The sequence below is a fragment of the Pygocentrus nattereri genome, chromosome 12, assembly GCF_015220715.1.
Source record: "Pygocentrus nattereri isolate fPygNat1 chromosome 12, fPygNat1.pri, whole genome shotgun sequence".
Taxonomy (NCBI): domain Eukaryota; kingdom Metazoa; phylum Chordata; class Actinopteri; order Characiformes; family Serrasalmidae; genus Pygocentrus; species Pygocentrus nattereri.
Genome location: NC_051222.1, coordinates 25,306,076 through 25,329,092, shown reverse-complemented (window position 1 = coordinate 25,329,092; position 23,017 = coordinate 25,306,076). Strand labels below are relative to the sequence as shown.

The 23,017-nt window shown below is 38.8% G+C and overlaps 2 protein-coding genes across 4 annotated transcripts in view; one reads left to right on the top strand and one right to left on the bottom strand.

The window, feature by feature from the left end:
* The window catches only part of pibf1 (progesterone immunomodulatory binding factor 1), a 50,500-nt gene extending 34,813 nt beyond the window's left edge, over positions 1-15,687 (bottom strand). Inside the window, exons 1-10 of one of the 3 annotated variants that reach the window (XM_017715112.2) lie at positions 15,457-15,687; positions 12,367-12,624; positions 12,092-12,207; positions 11,636-11,834; positions 10,694-10,813; positions 9,252-9,385; positions 8,055-8,163; positions 6,013-6,194; positions 4,970-5,095; positions 1,761-1,859 (exon numbers count right to left, since the gene is read on the bottom strand). In XM_017715112.2, the coding sequence (XP_017570601.1) occupies positions 1,761-1,859; positions 4,970-5,095; positions 6,013-6,194; positions 8,055-8,163; positions 9,252-9,385; positions 10,694-10,813; positions 11,636-11,834; positions 12,092-12,207; positions 12,367-12,615 (1,334 nt within the window). In that variant the 5' untranslated portion in view covers positions 12,616-12,624; positions 15,457-15,687. Of the gene's footprint in view, positions 1-1,760; positions 1,860-4,969; positions 5,096-6,012; positions 6,195-8,054; positions 8,164-9,251; positions 9,386-10,693; positions 10,814-11,635; positions 11,835-12,091; positions 12,208-12,366; positions 12,625-14,114; positions 14,242-15,456 lie in introns of those variants that run through there. The other 2 variants (XM_017715111.2, XM_017715113.2) reach the window with 2 other exon arrangements.
* On the top strand, positions 14,915-22,607 carry gpalpp1 (GPALPP motifs containing 1). Its single transcript, XM_017715086.2, has 7 exons — positions 14,915-15,123; positions 17,026-17,152; positions 18,307-18,420; positions 19,458-19,707; positions 20,590-20,754; positions 21,183-21,284; positions 21,753-22,607. Exons 1-7 carry the CDS (start codon positions 15,039-15,041, stop codon positions 21,969-21,971), a joined length of 1,062 nt encoding a protein of 353 aa, XP_017570575.2. The 5' UTR covers positions 14,915-15,038; the 3' UTR covers positions 21,972-22,607.
* Positions 22,608-23,017: the final 410 nt, after the last annotated feature.

Below are 23,017 nucleotides of genomic sequence, written 5' to 3'. Positions count from 1 at the left end.
CTCGGCTTGACCCGCCATCCTTCAAGGCGCGTGGAAGGCAAGCGTCGAGAATGTTCTCTGTACTGGCGCCCAGGTGGTGGAATGAACTCCCACTGGCTGTCCGAACAGCAGAGTCTCTTGCTGTCTTCAATCGTAGACTGAAGACTCATCTCTTTACACAGCACTTAAATGAGCATTGAACTATAAGCTGCACTTATATTTTATTGTACTGCACTCTGTATTGTAGTTTATTGTATTGTAGTTTATTGTATTTGTATTGCATTGAATGGCACAGAGTTCTGTATTCAATTCTGTTCCTTTTTCTCTCTGTATCTACACTGACTTTAGTTTCTAGCAGTATCTGAGCTCAGGACTGTCTTTTCTCTAAGCTATTGGTAGCTAGCAAAGATACTTTCTCTAGATAGACAAAGCACTTCTTGTAAGTCGCTCTGGATAAGAGCGTCTGCTAAATGCTGTAAATGTAAAGAAAAAAAAGTGTAAAACAGCACAGATCTACCTTATTTAAACAATTAAGTTAAAATTGGAACTACCTTATCACCCACATAATGCCTTGCTCTGTATTGCTCCTCCATCACTACGCAGATGTCACATTTGTTTTTTAGCAGAGCCAAGTCTACATAACTGTAGGCCGGTTGTCTAGATGTTGCAGTTCAAATAACAACAAAGACATGAAACAAGGTCTTGCATCCTATTTTATATAAACAGTAAAGAGAACAAAGATGTAAAAACATGCAACCTGTGGCTTTTGGCAATGAACCACAAACTAGTAAAAATGTTTCAGTCTCATAAAAAACTCTGTATGTAGTGATCATTTCTCAACTGCCAATTGCATGATGGTCACCATCGGGTTATTCCAAAATCTGTGGCTCTCTTAAGTAAATTTCCATGAATTATGGATTTGAAGTGGATTTAAGGTGGGCTGTGTTTACTTTTCTCTCTCTTCGTTGTCTGTTTTGTGCTCACCAAGACACTCATGCCATATGCAGTTAACTTGCTTGACACACATTGCTTTATGTAGTTTCACTGTAGAAATAAAATATTTTTATCTTCAATGCCAATTTGTTCTACTGCTGGCATCAACTGCTCCCACTCCCCACAGCAGAGAAACTCAATACCATGTACTGCACTGATGGCATTCTAGTCACTGTAACAGTTTTTTTTGTCAGAGCTGTCTCTTCAGCAAACTGCTAAAAAAAATATATATATATGACAACCAGTTATTTTTTTTCTAATAAAAAAACATAATTGTGGTACAGGGTCACTCAGAGCAAAAGGATTTTATTGAGTCAGTTAGTCCAAAATAGGTTTTAAAATCAAATCTAAAATATGTTTTCAACTCTGGCTTTGAAGCAATTTGGTAGAGTGATCTATATATACACGCACACACTGCACTGCTAGTCAACCACAACAGTTGCGCAGTTGTTGAAAAATGTATTATAGATTTGCATTAATGAATAGCATATATTCCCTGTATTTTTAAAAATAACTATGCACTATAGTACTACTCCGGCCACGCACGTGTTTGGCCACACACATACATACTATATATAAATATTAATATAAATATATATAACTATATAAACACACATATGCGCATGCATAACAACTCTGGTAGCAAAGGGTCTACCAGCCTTAAAAATAAAGGACATTTTAACACTAAAATGTAAAAAATAAATAAATAAAAGGAACGGTGAGTGTGACAAAGGTGCTCTTAAAGCACTGTTGGAGGGTAAACATTAAGAGGTTGCAGGGAAACTCACTGTTCTAGGAGCTGGTCATATCTGGCCTGTATGTCCCTCTCCGCACTTGCAGCTCGCTCTTTCTCAAGGACTGCATTATCTCGTGCTTCCCGAAGGTTTCTGTGGAAAGGTAATAAATTGAATTACAGATGCACAAAAACAAACTTGCTGCAAAAAGCCTGACCTGGACGATCAATTCTCATTTATAGGTCCGTTATAAATATGATAAGTTATTGAAATTCACAGAAGGCAGATAATAAGTGAACTTCAGCTCAACCTTAGCCAAGTCATTTGGCAATGATGATTAATCATTATTTGCTATTATTAACAGACAATACAAACTTAAATTGGGGCGTCACTACAACATCACTTACACCAGGCGCACATGCAATAGACTGAACCAGCTCACTGATTAACAAAGCAAACACAGAGGTGAAATCAACAGCCCTGCCAGATGAGTTGACTGACTGCTATGTTCGCTTTGAAGTACTCACCACAGAACCACTGAAGAGCATATGGAAAGCAGCGGGCCCAAACAACATACCTGCTCATGGATTTATGTGCAGCAAAGCTGGCTGATGATTTTGCATATGTAATCAACCTTTCTTTAGGACAATTTCCATATACATATCATTATACAGGACACTCTGGACCCCTTACAGTTTGCATATTGACCAAACAGATCCACAGAAGACACTATCTGCATTGCCATCCACACAGCTCTAGAACAACTAGAGCAAACACAGTTATGTGAGAATGCTGTTCATTGACTACTGCCTAGCATTCAACACTATCACCACTTCCAAGCTGAGTCAAAAGCTCCACACGTCTGGACCCACACATTCCTTGAGCAACTGTGTGATGGATTTCCTGACGGACAGATCCCAGTCTGTCAGGACTGGAAACCACACCTCCAGCATGCAAATTATAAACATAGGGAACTCACAGAGTTGCATGCCAAGTCTTCTGCTGTGCACATTGTTCACCCATGACTGTGTTGACCCCCACAGAAAGACCAACATCATCATCAAATTTGCTGATGATACAAACTGTCATGAGACTGATTAGACAGCCTATAGGACAAAATTGGCAAACCTATCAGCATGATGTAGGCTTAACAATCTTTCTTTAAATACTGACAAAACAAAGTAGAAGACTGTGCACTATGGCAAGAGGAAAGAGCAGCACAAACATTGCTCAGTCATCAGACCACAGTAGAAAGAGTGAACACCTTCAAAGTTCTTGGTGTCAACATCAGTGATCGGGCCTGGTCTCATAACACAGCACAACTGGTTAAGAAAGGACGACGACGACGGCGACGACGACGACAACGACGACGACAACAATGATAACAACGACAACAACATTACCTGCAATAACTCAAGAAAACTATCAGCCATGGTTCTAAGGAACTTCTACAGGAGCATCACTGAAAGCATTCTCACTAGTTCTATCACAATCTGGTTATGAAACTGCTCTGCACAAGACTGAAAGTGTCAGCAGCGGGAGGCCAGGACACCCCAAACAATCTCACGAATGGCCCTCTCACCGCTAGCAGATCCACAAAATCATCAAGAATAAAACTCACCTTCAACACAACCTCTTCACACTTCTCCCATTTGGTAGACAATACAGGATCATGAAATCAAGCATCAATAAACACTTGAATCTTAGCCACATAGAGACATTAAATAATCCAAAATTTCAGATATTCTCTATTTTACATCATTGTAAATTGTGCTAAAAGTGTCTCTTGCTTTCCATGAAAACAAACAGATCACAGAAAAAAATATCAATTTTCAATGCAATCAATGCAGGGAGAGTTTACATTCAGCCTAATAGCACCCCTACTGGCCATTTTGAGGACAGTCCTCTAGGAGCGAACACACTGTGGAAGTGAATGGGCTAAGTATTGATTTGTGAGATTTCTTTTTTAGCAATGAAAGGCATGTAAAAACAGCTGCACAGATTTTAATTAACAATAAATTATTACAGCCTTTGAGCCCAAAGCACAAAATGTTTTTTCCCCTCTGAAATACTGTTTCAACTAATCTGTCCTTTAAATCGCAGATGAACTGTGCACGGTGTGTTAGGGCACTGTGACAACGGTTAGTTCTCACATTTGGGCCATTCAGCATTTCAAGCGGTCTGGGTTAGTAGTGGGTGGTATACTGGTTCATCTGATATACTGGTTGAAATTCTCTCTCTGGTACAAGATTTGTTTTTATGTTAATTTTTATCTTATTCATTTCATTTTTCTGATTTTTTAGTATCTGTACTTATTAATTTTATTTGCTTGTTTTGATACTTTTTAAGTGCTAAAAATTACTCTCCCATTGTCTTGCAGTCTTTTTTTTTAATTGTATCATGCTTTATTTCAGTCTTTGTTCCCCTTTATTCATAAGAGAATTATATTTACTCTTTTCACATCACCCCAAAGGCTGACTGTCATAACCATTATACCAGTATGCCACAAATGTATGACACTCATGCTATGCTGCTGTGCTAAAATATATGCATTTTATTAATTTCTCTGCATTTGTAACCCTGTAGAAATAAAACATTTTTTGTGATACAATCCAGTTTGATTTAGTTCCATTTTTTGTTTATGTATCAGCATCAGTAGATACTATGTGTATATAAAATATATTGGATACTGGTATCGCCGCCCAATTCATGTAAAATGCACCCTCTAAACCCTTCAAAAAGTATTTCAACTAAAGGCAATCTCACGAACAGTGTTGACTGTTTAATGGTTTTCAAGAGCTTGGCACGAATGGAGTATTTTAACACAGGTTTGAACATGGCTTAGCAAATCCTATCCCTTACATGATGACCTTGAGCCATACTGCCCATAAATCAGCACTGATGTGAACAAGAAGTTATCCAAGATCTAATTGACACTAAGGAGGCCTGGAAAGAGAACAAAGTGTCCTTCAAGGCTAAATCCTTTTTAGGTTCACTTTCACAGAACTACACCTGGTTCATTTAACACAATGCCGGTGAAAACACCCACAACACAAAAATGTGGAGTGATAGATGATGAAAATGATTGAAGATGCAGTTTTGTGCCTCTTTGCTACTCTTTTTTTTTTTTCTTGCTGACTCCCTTCCTAGATCAAAACATCATAGATAGCAAAAGAGTGTATGGTGACATTTTCTCACTTTCCTAAAGCACCGAGGCACCAAAACAACCAGGTGCTGATCCACTGCACAGAACACAAACACACCTGTTCTCTCTCTCGTACATTTCCTTGGAGGTGCGCTGCAGGCTCTGGATCTCGTGGCTGGTCTTCGTGCGAATGTGCTCCAGCTCATCCCTCAGTTTGTTTTCATACTCTGTCTTATAGTGATCCCTGGTGGAGAAACCGGTTATAGCTTTACACACTAGAGCACGGCTGGCCAAACACAGACCTAAAAAACAAGTACTTATCAACTATCAGTTAAAGCAGCTATAACTAACATTTAAATGTTTGTAAACTTTATTTAAAAAAAAAAAAAAAAAAACTATATTAGTAGTTAATTAACTAGAAATTGCTTGTCACAAAATTACTATGAATAAGTCACAATAAGTGAATGGTCACTACTTTTCTAGATATACATTTAATAACACATTAATTTACTGGTGTTTTATAACTGTCTCAAATGAGTTAACTGGCACAGTGTTAATAAAAATGAATATATTAATATGCAGGTATATGCAAAGTTACTCGAGTATTCATACTGGTTTAACAGGACTGTAAAATGTGGTGAGTTCACTCATATTTGCGAGTATGTTCGTACATGAGCTTTAACAAGAGTAGACACCATGTTGTGGATGTGACTGAGAAGGAAAAGATAGCACAGCTTTGTTTCTAACTAGGCTGAACACTCATGCTGACGTTGACTAAGCACAGAAGAAATGAATAAATAAACATCATCCACCGAGAAGAACACTTAAGCTCATGAGCCCAATTACCTGTCCGACACAAATGTAATCCCTTTTTCAGTGTGCAACATCCATGCAGTCAGCTAAAAAGGTAAGCCTACAGCTCTACATTAATGTTGAATTTTCTTTCATTGTTTTTTTTTCCACATGCTTGTGTATTAAAAATCATTAATATCAGCCAAAGGCCTTGTTTCCTTTTCCCTGTGGTTAACCGAACTGAACATCTGTTCATTAGTCCTTATGGACACCAGAATGTCAAAATCAAATGGAATACGCTTGAGCTGATTTTAGTCTGGATTTTTTAAGTGCAGGGGATTATATTTAATCCCACAATTCAGTACAAACCTAGAAGCCACATATTTGTCATAAGCCTCCTCTCTGGCCTTCTTAGTGTCCTCCAGCTGGGTCTGCAGTCTCTCCAAGCGGTCCTCCTCATGGGCACAGCGCACATTCAGCTCCATGTTCTGCCTGTTCAGATACTCCTTATCTTTCTGGAGGAGAGTCACTGACTGCTGCAGAGTAGATACCTGTAAGAGGGAGAAAGAGGGAGAGAAAGGGAGAGAGGGAGGAAAAATGTCCAAAGAATGAATTCTGCATTCCTATTTAAAAACCAATGCATTTTCTCGTAGCTATGTAAGCAGAAAAAAATAAGCTTCATCCCAATGTATTTACCACCTTGATGTCATTCAATAACATTATTTTCAGAATGGGGTTCACATGAAACTAAACATGCATATCATGTGATTTAACTCATTTTTCATCACTACCATCCAGAGCAACATCAGCCTATCACACTCGTTCTCATTTGCTTGTGGATTCAGTTGCTGTACTGAGCTGTATTGAGAGCTAATCGCAGATTCGATCCTAACAACTTTTAGCTCACATGTCATGTGAAAAAATTAGGACACCCTATTAAATGTTTAGTTCTTTATTAATATGGACAAAAAATAATATTTGATCTTTTTTTATTATATTTACAGATAAAGGTAATGTATTTGCTTCAAGTTTGCAAAAACAATTAAAACATAACTTTTGTTACATAAATGATAAAAACGAACAAAACAAACAAACAAACAAACAAATAAACAAAAAAAAAATGATGCCACTTCCTACTGAAGAAATAATTAAGACATCCTAGCTGGTATTTTCCCCTTTGGGGGTAATCATCTCAATTAGACGTGCCCTATATCCAGTCTCGGACATCAACTGAGAGAGTTTTTCCCACTCCTCCATGCACAATTCTTTCAGCTGTGTGATGTTTAAAGGGTTTCTTAAAATCACCCCACTGCAACGCAACAGGATTCTGGGTTTAGGCTCGGCCGTTCCAGATCTTTCTATGTCTTTCTTTTGAGCTACCGGCGTAATTACTGGAATGTTCTGGGTCACTGTCATGCAGCATGGCCAACCTCCACTTCAGCTTCAGCTTTTGGACATATGGTCTCATATTTTCTTCAAGCACCCTTTGATACAATAAAGAATTCATAGTGGATTCCATGATGGAGAGCTTGCTAGGCCCTGCTGCAGCAAAGCAGCTCCAAACCATGACATTTCCATCTTAATGCTTTACAGCTGGCATGAGGTTCTTGCGTTCAAATGCTGTGTTTGGTCTCCATCAAACAGGTCTTCTGTTATTGTGCCCAAATAATTCAACTTGGGATTCATCTGTCTAATACACATTGTCCCAGACCGTTTTCTCTGGCCAACTTTAGTCTTGACCTGATGTTTTTTTGTTTTGTTTTTTGACAAAAAGTGTTTCCTCCATGCAGATCTTCCACGAAAATCAAACTTGTGCTGTCTCTTTTTGATGACACACAGGTATTTGGACATCAACTGTGGCAAAAGCTACTTGTAGGTCCCATAATGACATTTCAGGATTGCTAGAAACTTCAATGGTGCTTTCACAGTTGTGCATGTCACCCATGCCATGTGCACTAATGCACCCCTATACCATCATGAATCATGAATTTGAAATGTGCACTGATAACTGTTGTCTGTGTTGATACTTGTTTTCACAAGTGTTCCTGAGCCCATGCAGTGATTTCCACTATGGAATAATGCCTGTTTTTGATGTAGGGCTGTGTGAGGGCCCGAAGGTTTTCTTCCTTGTCCCTTACATCCAGATTCCTCTGGATTCTCTGAATCTTTCAATGATATGATGCTCCATAGATAATGAAATCCCCAAGTTCTTTGCTATTTTACTTTAGGAAACACTCTTTTTATACCCATTTATATTCTGCACAGCATGCCAACTTTCATGGACACAGGGTCCTAAAAAATAACATGAATTTAAGAATGATATTTTAGCAGTGATATGATATTCTATCGGTTATATAATACAATATGTCTATTCTATCTCTATATTGAAACTAATTCCGTTTATGCCTTACCTCTTTACTGAGGTCATTCCTCTCTTTGGTCAGGGCTGTCTGCGTCAGGTCCATCATCTCTAGCTTCTTTCTCAGCTCTCTCACCTCCGTCTCATAGCCATCTCTCTCTCTGAGCCAAACAAGACCATTCAAAATACTATGAGAGACAAGCTTTCAAAAGGTAAATACCAGTCATCCTTCAACACCAGTCAAATATACTAAGCAACCTTAAAAACCTACCCTTTTTTTTTAAGGGTCAGGTGAATCATGGATGAATGCGCATGGGGGTGTTTTGTACTAGCAATGCTTTGTTGACATTTTCTACATTGAAAATGACAGGATTTTGGGGTTGTTTAGATGGTCCAAGAATGGACCTCAAACCAAGTCAACACACATCTATGCTCCAGGGTCACAGCAGCACAGCCACTAATAATATGAAGAACTTGAATTCCAATACAATAGAATCACCACTTTAGCCACAACCCTGCACAGAGAATACATCGTTTGCAGATCAGATTGTGAACTATCAAAAGATACTAGAACGAAGGCTCTGCAGCAAAAGTCACAATCAGAATAAATGTCCTAAAGAGCTATTGTCTACCTTCTATTTATCACAGAGTGAAAAAATGTAGATATCATGATGTCTGATTTTTGGAAGCATATTGAAGCTATTTAACTATTATGAACGCTGCAGACCAACAGATGGTCTATTCTCCACTGCCCCTTGGTTTAATGACTACCACTGAATAATACTGACTATACAGATGTATAGTTATTATCTATTGTTCAGAAGAATTAATGGTAGCACACTGTCCTGAAGAAACTACATTTCATTCCTCTATCAACATATCTGTGACATGAAGACATAACAACAAAACTGACTTTGACTGAAACATCTTAAAAAGGCGAAATGTAAATCTGGCATCATAAAACATTTAGCAACATTAATTGATATTAGATCAAGTGACATTAATTGATATTAAGTCAAGAGCAATTTTATATCCCTGTTGAAGTTATTTTGGAGAAACAGGATTTTCTACATCATTTCATTTCAAGGTCTGCTTCTTTTTTTTAAGCCAGCAGTTAATAATGCTAAATGCTATTTAAGTGTTTGTTGACATAACTAAGTAGCATGTAAATTATCACTCAATTAAACGTGTGGTAAAAATGATTATATTTACTGGCTACTAACTTAAGTCTACAAAACAGTGCTCTCACCGTTTCACTTTATCGTAGTTCTGCCGTTTGTAGTCACCTTCCTGTATGAGCTGCTTGGTGTCTGCTAATTCCAGAGTCACTCTCTGACAGCGGATCTCAAGCTCTGAGCGAGCCCTTCTCTCCTCCTCATAGCTCTGAACGAACAGATGCATTCCAAGAAAAAAGTAGCAGCAGAAAGGGAAAATCACTCTCATGAACATTGAATGAATTCACAAATGCTGCACTAAGATAATCCTCAAGAGATCATATCCCCCATTTTACTTCTATTCCTCTTTGAAGTCCATGTGTAAAATTTTCATGGTCCTGAATCCAAAATTCTCCAACCTCTAGTTATCCCTTAAAATCAAATTGGTTGATCTTGTTACTGTGTCCTGAAGACTGATAGAAGATAAATTAGCTCTATTGTGATTGGATGCTCTGTATTTAAAACACTCTAGAACGTCTGTGTGAAGCGTGTGGTCTGAGGAGTGAATGGTACATTTTGAAGCTTTAAATGTTTACATATTTTTACAAAGTCTTTAATTTAAAAAAAATATTTTAGGGCTCTTTAACCTAAATTAATCTAAGTGCTATAGAGGTCAGAATACCGATATGGGACCGATATGAACATATCTGGACAAAACACAGTGGCACAAATACCGTGGATAGTACACCTCTTCTTACACTCTGTTCGTTTACTTCCTCACTGAGCTCTTTTGAAGGAAGCTCAGAAATACTATTGAAAGTGTAGATATTAAACTTTTAACCAATGCTACATTTCGTTTGCAAACAGAAGTGGAGATGTTTTATTATGACTTAAATGTACTATAAGTTAGTGAATGTTATTGGTGCGCACAAACTCTTCTTTTGCAAAAAGGCAAAAAAAAAAAAAAACTAATCAGATGGGAAAAAAAATAAAGTGCAGATGTAAGCCTGTCGCCACAAAATCAAACTTAAACACATGTAATTTAATGACAGTTTATTGCATAAATGTGATTATGTAATAACATATATAGAGAAAAATAAAACTGAAAATAAGGGTTCAATCTGAATACCCTTTTGAGTATAACCTTTACTCTTTGAGGCAAAGGGGTGGGCAATATGATCACATTTACTGTTTGATAAATGTCAAATTATGTCGCTAAGCATATTATGGATACAGTCAGCTCTTTAAGACTGACCAACTGCATGTTTCCTTAAAAACAAACAGATTTAATGCAGTGAAGTAAGATGGTCAATGAAAATGTACTCCGCACACTGTATTCAAGAGTTTTTTTTAGCAATGTGGCACTACTACAGTTTTGTCATATAAAACCTCAATAACTACATTTTGTGATGCACATTGTGTATTAAGAAAACAGATTAATATTTATACACTATATTTTTGACACTGTCCACCCCTATATGAGGCACATGTCCACTTCCAATTGGACTTCACATTCTGAAACTTCAGTCTTCCCTACCTCCATGAGAGATCTGATCTGGATGCGATGGCTGTCCAGGTCATCACTCAGACTGTTCTTCTTTACCTGCAGCTCGGTCACCTGAACCCTCAGAGGAGTCACCACCTCATAGAAGCGTACCTAAGCCAACAGAACACAGCCTTGGTCAATCTGCATCAACCAGATTAACTTCTGAAGCTACCTGATAGGATTTTAGACTATAAACTGGATTGCCTCCTGACATCCATCTGTCACTGATCACCTGCAGCCCATTCAAGAGGAACATGTGAGATCATTGAGAGGAATGAATAAAATTATAAAAGTTAAATAAATAAATAAATAATAAAAATAATGCAATAAAAGTTTCAGTAATGCATAAGCAATCTCTTTAACTAATTAAAACTATTCAGGAACCTGTGATTCTGAAAAGCACATGCATGACTGAAAGAAATGTTATTGGAGATATGTAATGTAATCTAAAGAAGATTAGTTACAGCCTTCCATGATTAACTGCTGGAGGCAAAATCCTCATTTTTAGTAATATAAGGGACATCAAGCAGCCTTAGAACTGGCCTCATCACCATCACCATACCTAAATTATTTAAAAAGGGGCTATAAAAACATGCAAAGCCAATAGTTCATGTCAAAAAAAAAAGTCCTTATCCTTCTGGAGTACGGTGGAGAAACTTAATATTTTATGATTCTACAGCAATGGTTCCCAAATCATGTCCTTGGGAAGCCCGAACACAAATTCAAGTACTCCCTGCCTCATCACACCTTATCAAGCTCACGACATTGAAGCTCATTATGCATTTCAAACACCACAGTCCTAAAGAGCTGTTATCAAATGACAATAGGGACTAATAACCACAAATTTGACAAAAAAAGTCAAAGAAAAACCTCAAAAGTAGCAAAAACAATCTAGGATCATTAGTAATGTTCTAGATGTTCAGCAATGCTCACTGCCACATATTCAGGGATGGAGAGCTTGTCCTCAGGAAGTTCTCGCAGTTCTGAGTATCTCTCCTCGCTCAGCTCTATGTCTCTCAGGCTGCGGCGGATGTCTCCAGCTCGGTCACACAGCTGCCTGTTGGTCTCCTCCAGCTGTTTCTGCCGCAGCAAAATGCTGTCCATCTCTTGTTTCCTCAGAGCCTGCTGCTTTCTGTGTGACAAAGTGGAAGCCTGAAGGGCACTTTCTTGAAGCATCTCAAAAACAGAACGATGGATTATATGTATGTGGACACTCCTTATTACTACGTTCGGGTGTTTCAGCTACACTCACTGCTAACAGATTCTGAGGCAAATGGTTAAAACTTGAATGTTTTCAGTTTTTCGATATTGCACTGCCATTGTTATACCCTTAACTGTGCCAACACCACTGTGGCCAGTTTAGAAACAATATGCCTTTTTTTAACTGACCTGTCAATTACTGACCTGTTTTCATCCTGCTGGAGTTTGAGCTGGCTGTCCAGCCGAAGTGCCAAGACCTGTTTCTGATGCAGAGCCTCATTCAGCTGCTCCTCCAACTCCTCAATCTAAAGTCATATCACAAACAAATCAGTCCACTCAGACCAAAAAAAGCCAAATAATCTATGGACTGGCAGAAATCCAGACTGCATCCTCCAGATACTTTATCTATTTGCATATGTAAATCAGTTTCACTTTCTTCACAGTGAACATGAAGCATTTCATACTTTGGTAAGGTGTTCCACTTTGAGGTTATCGATTATGAGATTTTTCTGTGACATCTCTATTTTCAGGAGCTGAACGTTATGGAGCAGCTCTTTTCTCTCCAGCAACTGCTTGGTGACCTTCCGAGATCCATTCTTTTCATCCGAAGAGGAGATGTCCTCCGTGGGCACGGTAGTCTCCAGACTTATGTCCTCAGACTCCAGTGAACTGGAGATGTTGGCAGTGGCATCCTTCTGCTTTTTGGGTGGCATTTATGTGGCCTTGAACAAAAGTAGAAGGAAATTTAGTAAAAGCAACAATTCTTGGCTAAACGTCATCATGAGTACCCTACAAACTCCTATATGAGGGTCTTAAATTTAAAGTAAAGTGTAAGGATATGAGAATTTCAGTACAGTTAGAAGAGTCTGAAAAAACAATGCCTGAAACAGTAAACTGAGATTTATAACTGTACTGCCAATATGAACCTCATGTCTTGCGATCGTTCAAAGAAGTCGCTTTTTTTTGTAATTTTCTGTGCAATTTTGTGTAGGACCGTCAATATTTGGATGTCAACCAGGTCACTGTTCCCTCAGCTGTTTAGGACAGAACAACAGAGCTGAAATGAAATGGTGAATATAAGGTGCAGACGTCTGGATATAATTTGAGAGTATTTACATTCAGATCGAGTGAAGACAACAGGAATTACAAACTTTTTCATTTTTAGCTGTTCAAAAGTAACTGGACAACTGGTGGCTCAGCTGTTCTATGGCCAGGTGTGTCCTCTGCCCTCGTTATTTCACTTACACGTAAGCAGATATACGGTCTCGAGTTGAGTTTGTGGGTGGCAGAAACCCAGGGTCTGCGGGTTCCAGACTTCAAGCAGACATTCATTGAAAAAGTTTTGCCACCAAGTATTAAGAATCAAAATACTGGACCTGAAAATGTGCGTCTGGTCACCGTTAACAGCTCGTAAAACAATCAAACTGTGTAACTTCCATGTAACTTCAGCAGACCTATGAACTGAACTGTAAGGTACAGGCAACCCGAGCTGAAGGTAAAGAGGATTTCACACAATTTGTAGCCTAGCAAAGCTTTTAATGAGCCAAGTCGTTGGGGGTTAACCTTTAAATCTAGCCTGCTAATTTAGCCACTTGTTAAGGTCCCATTGAAGACATCTCGAGGGGTCCCAGTTCAGCTCTGTCTGCGGGTAAAAGCATTACAGTAATGCCACATTCATTTCTACAAGGCTCCTATTAGACTCCTATAGCAATTTGCCATTATTACTCTACTCTAGCACAGCATAAAACTACAGTAGTACTATGGCTAACTTACCTAACCTTGTGCCATTTTCCTGGACAGGGATTAAACCTAGTCCTGGAACACATTTAAGGAGGATTTAATATATTAGGGCTCAGTCCCTTAATTCACTCATTAATTCTCGAAGAAGACGAGCTGGGTGAACACGGGAACCTAAACGAGGCTCAGACACCCGAGACTGTTTCACTGTTAAACGCTCGTTTATTAAATAAACATTGATTCTTTCCTGCATGTAAGACGTTGGGAGCGTCATTCGGCAGTAGTAACCAGTAGTAAGCGCTAAAACACACAGCTGGGCTCTCGAGTGTCTAACCTAACCTGGACGCCTTGTTAGCGTTAAATGAACAGCTTCAGTAAAAAACACCGCTAAACTCGTTTACGGTCAGTTCTGTAAGGAACCAGGAAAGGGCAATGACTACACTTAGCCTCGACGACCAAGACCAAGTGGACTTACCCTCGACAGAAAGGCTTTCGGCTTCTCTTTTCAAGCGTCCCGCCGCTCCTGGAGACCACTGACCACTAAACAAAACAGAAACGCGCCCACCGTCGACATCGCTTTCAGCTCCGGTTTGTCCCGTGTGAGCGCCCTCTACCGTCCGCCGCCCAACGGTGCACGTAAGCACGCCCGCTGTTCGCGCTGACTAAGCGTTTATATTTATATTCCGCCGGATTCACCGCCTGTACAATGCAGCCATCTGAGCATTAGCAGCTTAATGCTCAACTATGTGGAGGTCCAGCTAAAAGTGCAAATGTGCAACCAGTCCTACGTAGTTCAGTCTCCACGGTTGGCTTATAACGCTCTGCTAGGTTAGACGTCATGCTGCTATTTTGTTTCTGTAGCGTTTTTCCTCTTCTTGAGTTTTGTTTTCGAAACAGTACAACAATAAATAAAAAAAATACAGAGCTTGTATAGTAAAGCAAGCAAAGTAAAGATAACCGAAGTATCTTTTCTTTCAGAGGAGAAAAAAACTGAACAGATCTAGTATTGCTCGAAGCAGAAAAAAAAACTATTAAAATATTAATAAAGTAGGTCGGTTCTTGTTAAATTGTTGTTTTGCGTACGTAAGTATAAAGTAGTCGTCTTACCTACCTTATTGTATTTGTAGTCACTGCTTATAATCAGTGTTTTAATCCGTTATCGAAAGATCCTTTCAAAATATTTTGAATGCAACCAGCAGGTGGCGCAAGTCTCCAATTTACCCACTCCCTTAAGAGAGATCGGGGGGGGGGGGGGGCAGGACTCTTATTGTGTAATTCACTGGTAAACCGGAAACTGTGCGTTTGTGCCGAAATCCTGCCGCTGTTCATGTTTTGTTTTAGTGAGAATATAAAAAGAGAGTTTTATTAAGATTTTTCCAATGAGGATAACTCTGTGGCGATGTCGAGCAGTGATGTAATCGGGCCCGCCCTGCCTCCGGGACTGAGAGAGAGCAGAAGTGATGAGTCAGATGAAGAAGACAGGGGTGGGTTGTGTTAGTTAAGGTTAACCTTCTCCAGCTTTCCCTTTGAGTTTCTCCGTTCCACCTTAAACTGTGCAGCCGTTACGTTCTGGCACGTCAGATACTTAAGGAGGAACGAGGAAAACAATTGTTGGCGCATAAACATTAGCGTTAGCTAGCTGACCTGCTGCTCTAGCGTTGCTGCACTGACTAGCCGTACACACACTTGTGTGACTGCTCGGCTACATTGTTTTAATGCAGTATTTCAGATGTAAACGCCATTAAATAAGCCATTCAGAGTGGTCTGATATGAAATGGTAACATAGCTACACTATATTGCCAAAATTATTTACTCACCCATCCAAGTGTTTGTGCACCCAGCTGTTTAAACCCAGGCTCCCAGGCCTGCAGACTGCCTCTACCACCATTGGTGAAAGAAGGAGTCGCTCTCAGGAGCTCAGTGAGTTCCAGCTTGGTACCGTGATAGGATGCCACCTGGGCAACAAGTCCAGTTGTGAAATTTCCTCACTACTAAATATTCCACAGTCAATTGTCAGTGGGATTGAAACAAGGTGGAAGTGATTGGGAACGACAGCAACTCAGCCACGAAGTGGTAGAGCCACATAAAATGACAGAGCAGGGTCAGTGGATGCTGAGGCGCACAGTGCACAGAGGTCACCAACTTTCTGCACAATCACTACAGACCTCCGAACTTCATGTGGCCTTCAGATTAGCTCAAGAACAGCGTAGAGAACTTCATGGAATGGGTTTCCATGGCCGAGCAGCTGCATCCATGCCTTACATCACCAAGCGCAATGCAAAGCATCAAATGCAGTGGTGTAAAGCGCCGCCACTGGTCTCTAGAGCAGTGGAGACGTGTTCTCTAGAGTGACAAATCACGCTTCTCCATCTGGCAATCTGGGTTTGGCGGTTGCCAGGGGAACGGTACTTGTCAGACTGCATTGTGCCAAGTGTAAAATTTGGTGGAGGGGGGATTATGGTGTGGGGTTGTTTTTCAGGAGTTGGGCTCAGCCCCTTAGCTCCAGTGGAAGGAACTCTTAGTGCTTCAGCAGACCAAGAGATTTTGGACAATTTCATGCTCCCGACTTTGTGGGAACAGTTTGGGAACGGCCCCTTTCTGTTCCCACGTGACTGTGCACCAGTGCACAAAGCAAGATCCATAAAGACATGGATGAGCGAGTTTGGTGTGGAAGAATCCTGACCTCAACCTGATAGAACACCTTCGGGATGAATTAGAGTGGAGACTGTGAGCCAGGCCTTCTCATCCAACATCAGTGTCTGACCTCACAAATGTGCTTCTCTAAGAATGGTCAAAAACTCCCATAAACACGCTCCTAAACCTTGTGGAAAGCCTTCTCAGAAGAGTTGAAGCTGTTATAGCTGCAAAGGGTGGGCCCCTTTACATCATATGGGATGTGACATCAATGGGATTTCACTCAAGTTCATTTGCATGTGAAGGCAGACGAGCAAATACTTTCGGCAGTATAGTGTATTTCTTTACAGTGGTGGTGATAGGAACCAGAGGTTGCAACACAAATATAGCCACTTCATTTACAATCCAAAACTACCAGTGAACCTACACGTCTCTTCTGAGGTTTGATTTGTTGATGGTGATGGTGATAAAAGTTTGTTAATCTTTTTTTGTTGGACTGTTTTTCTTTATTTCATGTTGTAACGTTTTGTGGTGTAGCTTTTAAAGGTATTGAAGACTACAGTTGTCTGGTTCCTATCAGCACCACTGTAAGTTTTTCTGGAATGGAGCATTTACTGGGAAACCACTCTGAATGAGTTTGTTTAATTAAAATCTTAAACATTTTGTTATGCATTTAAAAAAGGCTGGAATACCCTTTACAGTATTTGCTGTTATGTTTTTGCTTTCATACAGTCAACAAAGTTGTTTTTCAGTCATAGGTCCAGCGCTGCCTCCTCTGTATAAACCGGTTGAGTCCACCAGTTCATCAGAAGACAGCGATCAAGAGGTTGTTTTCAAAAGAGCCAAATACTCAGGATCTGGAGATGCTCCGTCACCAAAGTAAGTCTCTTCTGATAAAATTAATAGTAAAAATCCTACTACTTATAATAATAATTATAATTATGATGATGAGCTTTGTTTATAAAACACTTCATGAAAGTCATATAAACATAAAATGTTAGCAGCATTTAATATTTTTATAAATAAGTTCCTAATTAAGTAGGAACGCTAATAAAGAAGTTAAATGAAAAAAGAAATATTAAAAACGAGAGGAGTAAATTAAACAGACAGTAGCATAAAATTAAAAAGAAAATGAAATATACAGAAAACAAATAAAAGCTAAATTAAACGTATGTTTTGAAATGCTTTCTAAAATGAACTGAGCTTGACTGCTGAATTAAAAAAGTGGAACTCAGCTTCATAGTTTCAAAGCATAAGAACAAAAAGAGGCCTCTTCACTTTCTCTTTACACAGACTGCTAGAATCTGCTGATCTAAGATCACAAGTAATATTGTGGTCGGTACACTGGTAATTTACAGCTAAACAAGTAAATTAAATCGATCCTAAATGATACAGGTAACCAGTGCCGTTTTTTTTCTTCCAAAAAGGGGCAATGTGTGATTTATTCTTTTTATTCATTTATTATATTATTATATTATATTATTTTATTATTATATTATTACTTTTTATTATCCTTTTTTTTTAGATCCATTTTCTTGGAAAGCCCTGTAAACACAGCATTACATTAATCAGTTTTGCTTATAATGAATGCCCGGGCAAGTTTTTTGGCAGTGTGTATTAAAAGATAAAAAGTGACTTTAGTAACTTTTTTTATATGTGTAATAAAAAGGATTCTACTCCACTCAGTCAAATTAAACTTGGGGCAGTCATGGGCTGGAGGTTAGGGAACTGACCCTGTGACCAAAAGATTGTCGGTTCGATCCCCAGTGCCGACAGTCCATGACTGAGGTGTCCTTGAGCAAGACGCCTAACCCCCAACTGCTCCCCGGGCACCGTGGATAGGGCTGCCCACTGCTCTGGGCAAGTGTGCTCACTGCCCCCTAGTGTGTGTCTATTCACTAGTGTGCATGTGGTGTTTCACTTCACGGATGGGTTAAATGCGGAGGTGGAATTTCCCCGTTTGTGGGATTAAAAAAGTATCACTTTAAGCCTTGAAAGAATCTAACCTCATCTAATTTACTCATCTAATACAGCAGATCTCACAGAGAGGATCAAGCAGCTAGAAAGCCTAGCGTGGAAGATGATGATGGCTTCTTTGGTCCAGCTCTGCCTCCTGGATATAAAAAGCACGAGATCTCACCTGAACGGTAAAAGCAGATGATCATGACATGCATGTTAATGGAGAATTCCACTTATTTTTCAGAATTTCTGCGTAATTATATGGTTAAGACGCTGATAAGAGACTAGTATTTCAGTACTAAAATTAGATATTTAAAGGGAAATTCCACCAGTGTTTCTAATTTTTGTCTTAATTAAAGGTTTAAGATGTGCACAAAGTCATTCAGTGTGGTTTAAAGTGAAATGCTCTATTCTAGAGAAACTTTCTGATTCAGAATTGTTTACAATGGGGGTGTTTAATGTCCCTAAAAGCTGTACCACAGAAATTTAATACAAGAAATAGCTGAAGATTTGGTCTGACTCATATTTCTTAATATTCCATTCATGGCGGAGAGGTACATTTGGGGCATTCCGAAGAAAATGTTTTTTTTTCCCGGTTTACTGCTGTTTTGACAGTATTAATACGGCGTATAAAAGCTCAGAAAGAAAGAGTGTGGTTTCTATTTGTTTGGATAGTAAATAAAATGGCTGTACTTGCATTGAAGACATTATAGCCTCTGTTTACTATCACCACCACTTTAAAGAAATCTGAGTCGATACGTTTTTCAGCAATGCTTTCACATTTCACATTAAACTACTCAATGACTTTGTATACATCTCAACAATTGAATTATGCAGATATTTTAAAATATCTGTGGAATTTCTTCTTTAAGTGCTGGTACAACGTTGTTGTATAGTTCTAAAACTGTTTGCTATGTAGAATTACTCCAGCATTTTTCTGTTGAGTGCCAAATATGATAATTTCCTCATACTTAGACCTTCTGTGCTATAATAACAAGCATTTCGAATACCGTGTAATACACTATTCTAAGTGGGTTTTGAGTCACCAATTTTCTTTTCTCAGTGCAAAGAAATACGTCAAAATGATTGTCTGTAGTAACCCACCATATGTTACAGATGAGGTCAAAAAACACTGGTGTTCCTCTAAGCTTAAGTTCATATGGGCATTTTCAGAATACTGTTTCTACCCAAACCTCTTGTGATGCCTGTCTCTTGTCACATTTAGGCCACCGGTACTTGGACCTGCACTGCCTCCAGGCTTTAAAAAGCAGGATCATGACGAGGATGCAAAGGAGGATGATGAGGCCATAGGGCCAGCACTACCGCCAGGCTACAAAGCAGACTCTTCCAGCAGTGAAGGAGAGGATGACGCAGTCGTTGGACCCATGCCAGTGAAAGAGGCAGCTAAGAGCTCTGTGGCGTTAGACTTTGAGAGAAGGGCGAAGAGGATGAAGGACAAACTCATGGGGTTGGATGTGAGTGTTTTGTGTCTCTATCCTGTTTTTTAGTAACAAAATAGTAATGTACGCATTTTTTTGCCACAAGGTCTTTTAATGAGCTACTGACTTTTTTAGCCTACAAACACTATTTTGTCTTCTTTGTGTATTGTACTTGTTGTGTGTATTGTAAGAACTAACTTATGATGCATTCAGTATCATAACTCATCAGCTGTCTTATGATATCAGCTAAAGCCCTTTTTTTTCTGTTTCCCTGTATGAATACTTAAATATAATAATATTATATTTAATATAATATAAAAATAATATTTTTCAAAATGCCAGTCCCTAATGCAATGCATCCTGAAATTTTACATTTTACATTAATTTTACGTTCAATTCTTTTGGCAAATTCAGAATATTTTTAAAATACAAGGAATTCACACACATGACCTATGTGTAAAATATTTATACAGAATTATTTACACAGTAGTGGAATATACACAATAAAACGACACCCATTTTTTTGTTATTTTATATTGAGCACCTACTTTAACTTTGTCTTACTACTACTTTAACTTAATTTTTTCCAATTAATGTTGGAGAATTTGTATAGTGCTGCAATCATGAAAAAGGTGATTGTACTTTTCAAATTGCAAGAAAAAACAGATATTGAGATACAAAGTTTTTGTGCTTGAGTGACAATATAATCATTATAGGTGTTTCTTATATTAAATAATACAGTGAAATTGGCACCTTCAGATATATCTTTCTGTCATACCTATGAATGAGACAATGTTGAAGTTATTCTCCTGCAGCCAAATGTCAAGTTGTACAATTGTTTTTTGTTTGTTTGTTTGTTTGTTTACAAACTGACAGAAATCTTCCATACTAATCGCTTCTTGTGCGCCGCATTTTTAGAATGAACCTGAAGAACTGAAGAGGGAGAGCTGGATGACAGAGCTGCCGCCCGAGCTGCAACACATTGGGCTGGGCGCACGCACCTTCAAGAAGAGATCCGGCCCTGAGGATAAAGACCGGTCTATCTGGACAGACACACCTGTAGACCGCGAGCGCAAAGCCAGGGTGAGTTACTCATCTGCTGAAATAAATAAATTCTTTAACTGGGTTCAACAATTTACTGTTAGTAATGTTACCACTGCTAAGTTAAGTATCAACTTAACCAACTTACTGTCATTTTTGCCATTTGCATCAACTCTAATCGAGCTGCATTTCCCCTGTGTATCATGGAGGGGGGCACAGACCTCCTTTTTTTTATGATTCATTAGGAAATTATAAAAGTGCACCATAAAAATATCATATTTCACAAGATTCACATTTTATTTGATTTGATTTTTTTTGGCCTGACAAATGTGACTCAAAAAACAATTTACACAATAATGCAATGTAAATAAAAATATAGTACAGCATTTTTTTTACTTTAATACTTTATTGGATATGTGTTGTAAATGGTTCTAATATTCCAAAATTGTATTTCTTTATTTGTATGCAAGGAAAAACAAGAAGCAAAAGAGAAGGGTCTGCCAGCCAAAGAGGAAGGCCCTCGTCTCTCCCAGAAAGACCTAGACATGGCTGAAAAAGTGTCCAAGTACAATGTAAGTTGCAGTTTGTTCAACCCAAGTAGCTCAACAGTGGCCCTAGTTTTTCTGTTGTTGTTTTGGCTCTATACACTACATACATCAGTTGATTGGATTGAAGTGCTGACCATGAGATTAAACTGCAGAATATCATTGGTATGAGTATGTTTGTGACTGTATACAGTGCACTTCACTGTATATGTTGTGAAATGTAAGTGGCAAAAAAAAGAGTAGTATTTAAAGTGTTAGCAAGATCTCATTAAATGAACTGATCTTAATGCCCTGGCTGATATTATTTCTGCCTTAAAACAAACAAAATTCTCTGCGAAAGCAGGTGATGGGGAATTTGTATAACTAGAAATATTCAATAATGGGTTGAACACTCTTATAATTATAAATATTTAAGATGCTTTTCAAGATATCACTTTTTTATGCCATGGCCATTAGAACCGTTCTGTCAGTCTTAAACTGGCTTTTCTTTATTAGGAGTCTAAGAGAGGTGAATCTCTCCTGAGCATGCATACTAAGAAAATGAAGAGGCAGGCTGAGGAGGACTCTGAACAGCCTGTGGAGAGGAGGCCCTTTGACAGAGACACTGACCTGCAGGTCAACCGCTTCGACGAGGCTCAGAAGAAAGCTTTGCTGAAGAAGTCTCAGGAGCTAAACACTCGCTTTTCACACAGCAAGGACCGGATGTTCCTCTGAGGAGGAACCATTATGATGTTGACGAGGAGTGTTTAAAGGGTCAACCAAACCAGTGCGAACTATTGTGGCTGTGATTGATTCGTTATTAGCACCGTTTATCTGAACTGTCCATTCAAAGATTAGCCGGTTAGTGCTGATTACTGTGGGTACTGAAGATGGAAAGGTTCATTTATTATGAGCGCTGTTTGGTGAGGCAGCTCTCTGAAAACAGCTGTGTTTAAGGATTAGCTAAATAGTACTAGTGAATGTTGTAGGTTATGGAAAGGCAGTAACATTCTTTCATTAGTCAAAAAGTGCTTTATTTAGCTTTCATTGGCCAAACAGTGCTAATGTAAAATGATGTAAATGTCACACATTATCTCAGTTTTAGATTTGCAGTTTAATGCCCATGTTTAATATTTATGCTCAAAAATTGAGACCTGCAAAGAAATGGAACAATATGAAAGGAAAAATATTCATACTGAAAGTTGTTGGTGGTGATGCTATAAAATTGTACAGGGATATTTTCTGTGTTTGGTGTTTTGAGAATATCGAGTTGATTTGTAACCGTTTTTTAATTGATTTCAAACATTCTTTTGTGTTCATCTTATGTGTTTAGTCACCATCTGACTTGGAATAAAGAAATATTTCAACATATTGTAGAGGTTTTGTGGAGGTTCTTCACACAGTTCTTACACTTACAGCTCAAAAGCCAGGAAAAAAGACAGCCTCACCAAATCTAACCCCCACACTGCCCCAACCAGGGGCATCAGAGCCAGCAGTGCTCCTGGAGTTTTTAAACACTGTGTCCACTGACTGTCCACTCTATTAGACACTCATATCTTGTGGATGTAAAGACGATGGCTCATCTGTTGCTGCACAGTTTGTGTTGGTCATCCTCCATTGACTGGATATATTTTGGTTGATGGACTTTTCTCAGTCAAGCAGTGACACTTGGGTAAAAACTCCAGCAGCACTGCTGTGTATGAACAACTCTGTGGTTGTCCTGTGGTGGTCATGACCATAGAGGAACAGGGAAAATGGGGGTCTAAACGTCTGATGTGTTC

What these genes read in the sequence shown, in the direction of transcription:
- gpalpp1 (XM_017715086.2), top strand. Translation starts at nt 15,039, where the DNA reads ATGTCGAGCAGTGATGTAATCGGGCCCGCCCTGCCTCCGGGACTGAGA. An exon ending in ACAAACTCATGGGGTTGGAT is followed by an intron (nt 19,708 to 20,589) that starts GTGAGTGTTTTG and finishes CCGCATTTTTAG; the next exon opens with AATGAACCTGAAGAACTGAA. An exon ending in AAAAAGTGTCCAAGTACAAT is followed by an intron (nt 21,285 to 21,752) that starts GTAAGTTGCAGT and finishes TTTCTTTATTAG; the next exon opens with GAGTCTAAGAGAGGTGAATC.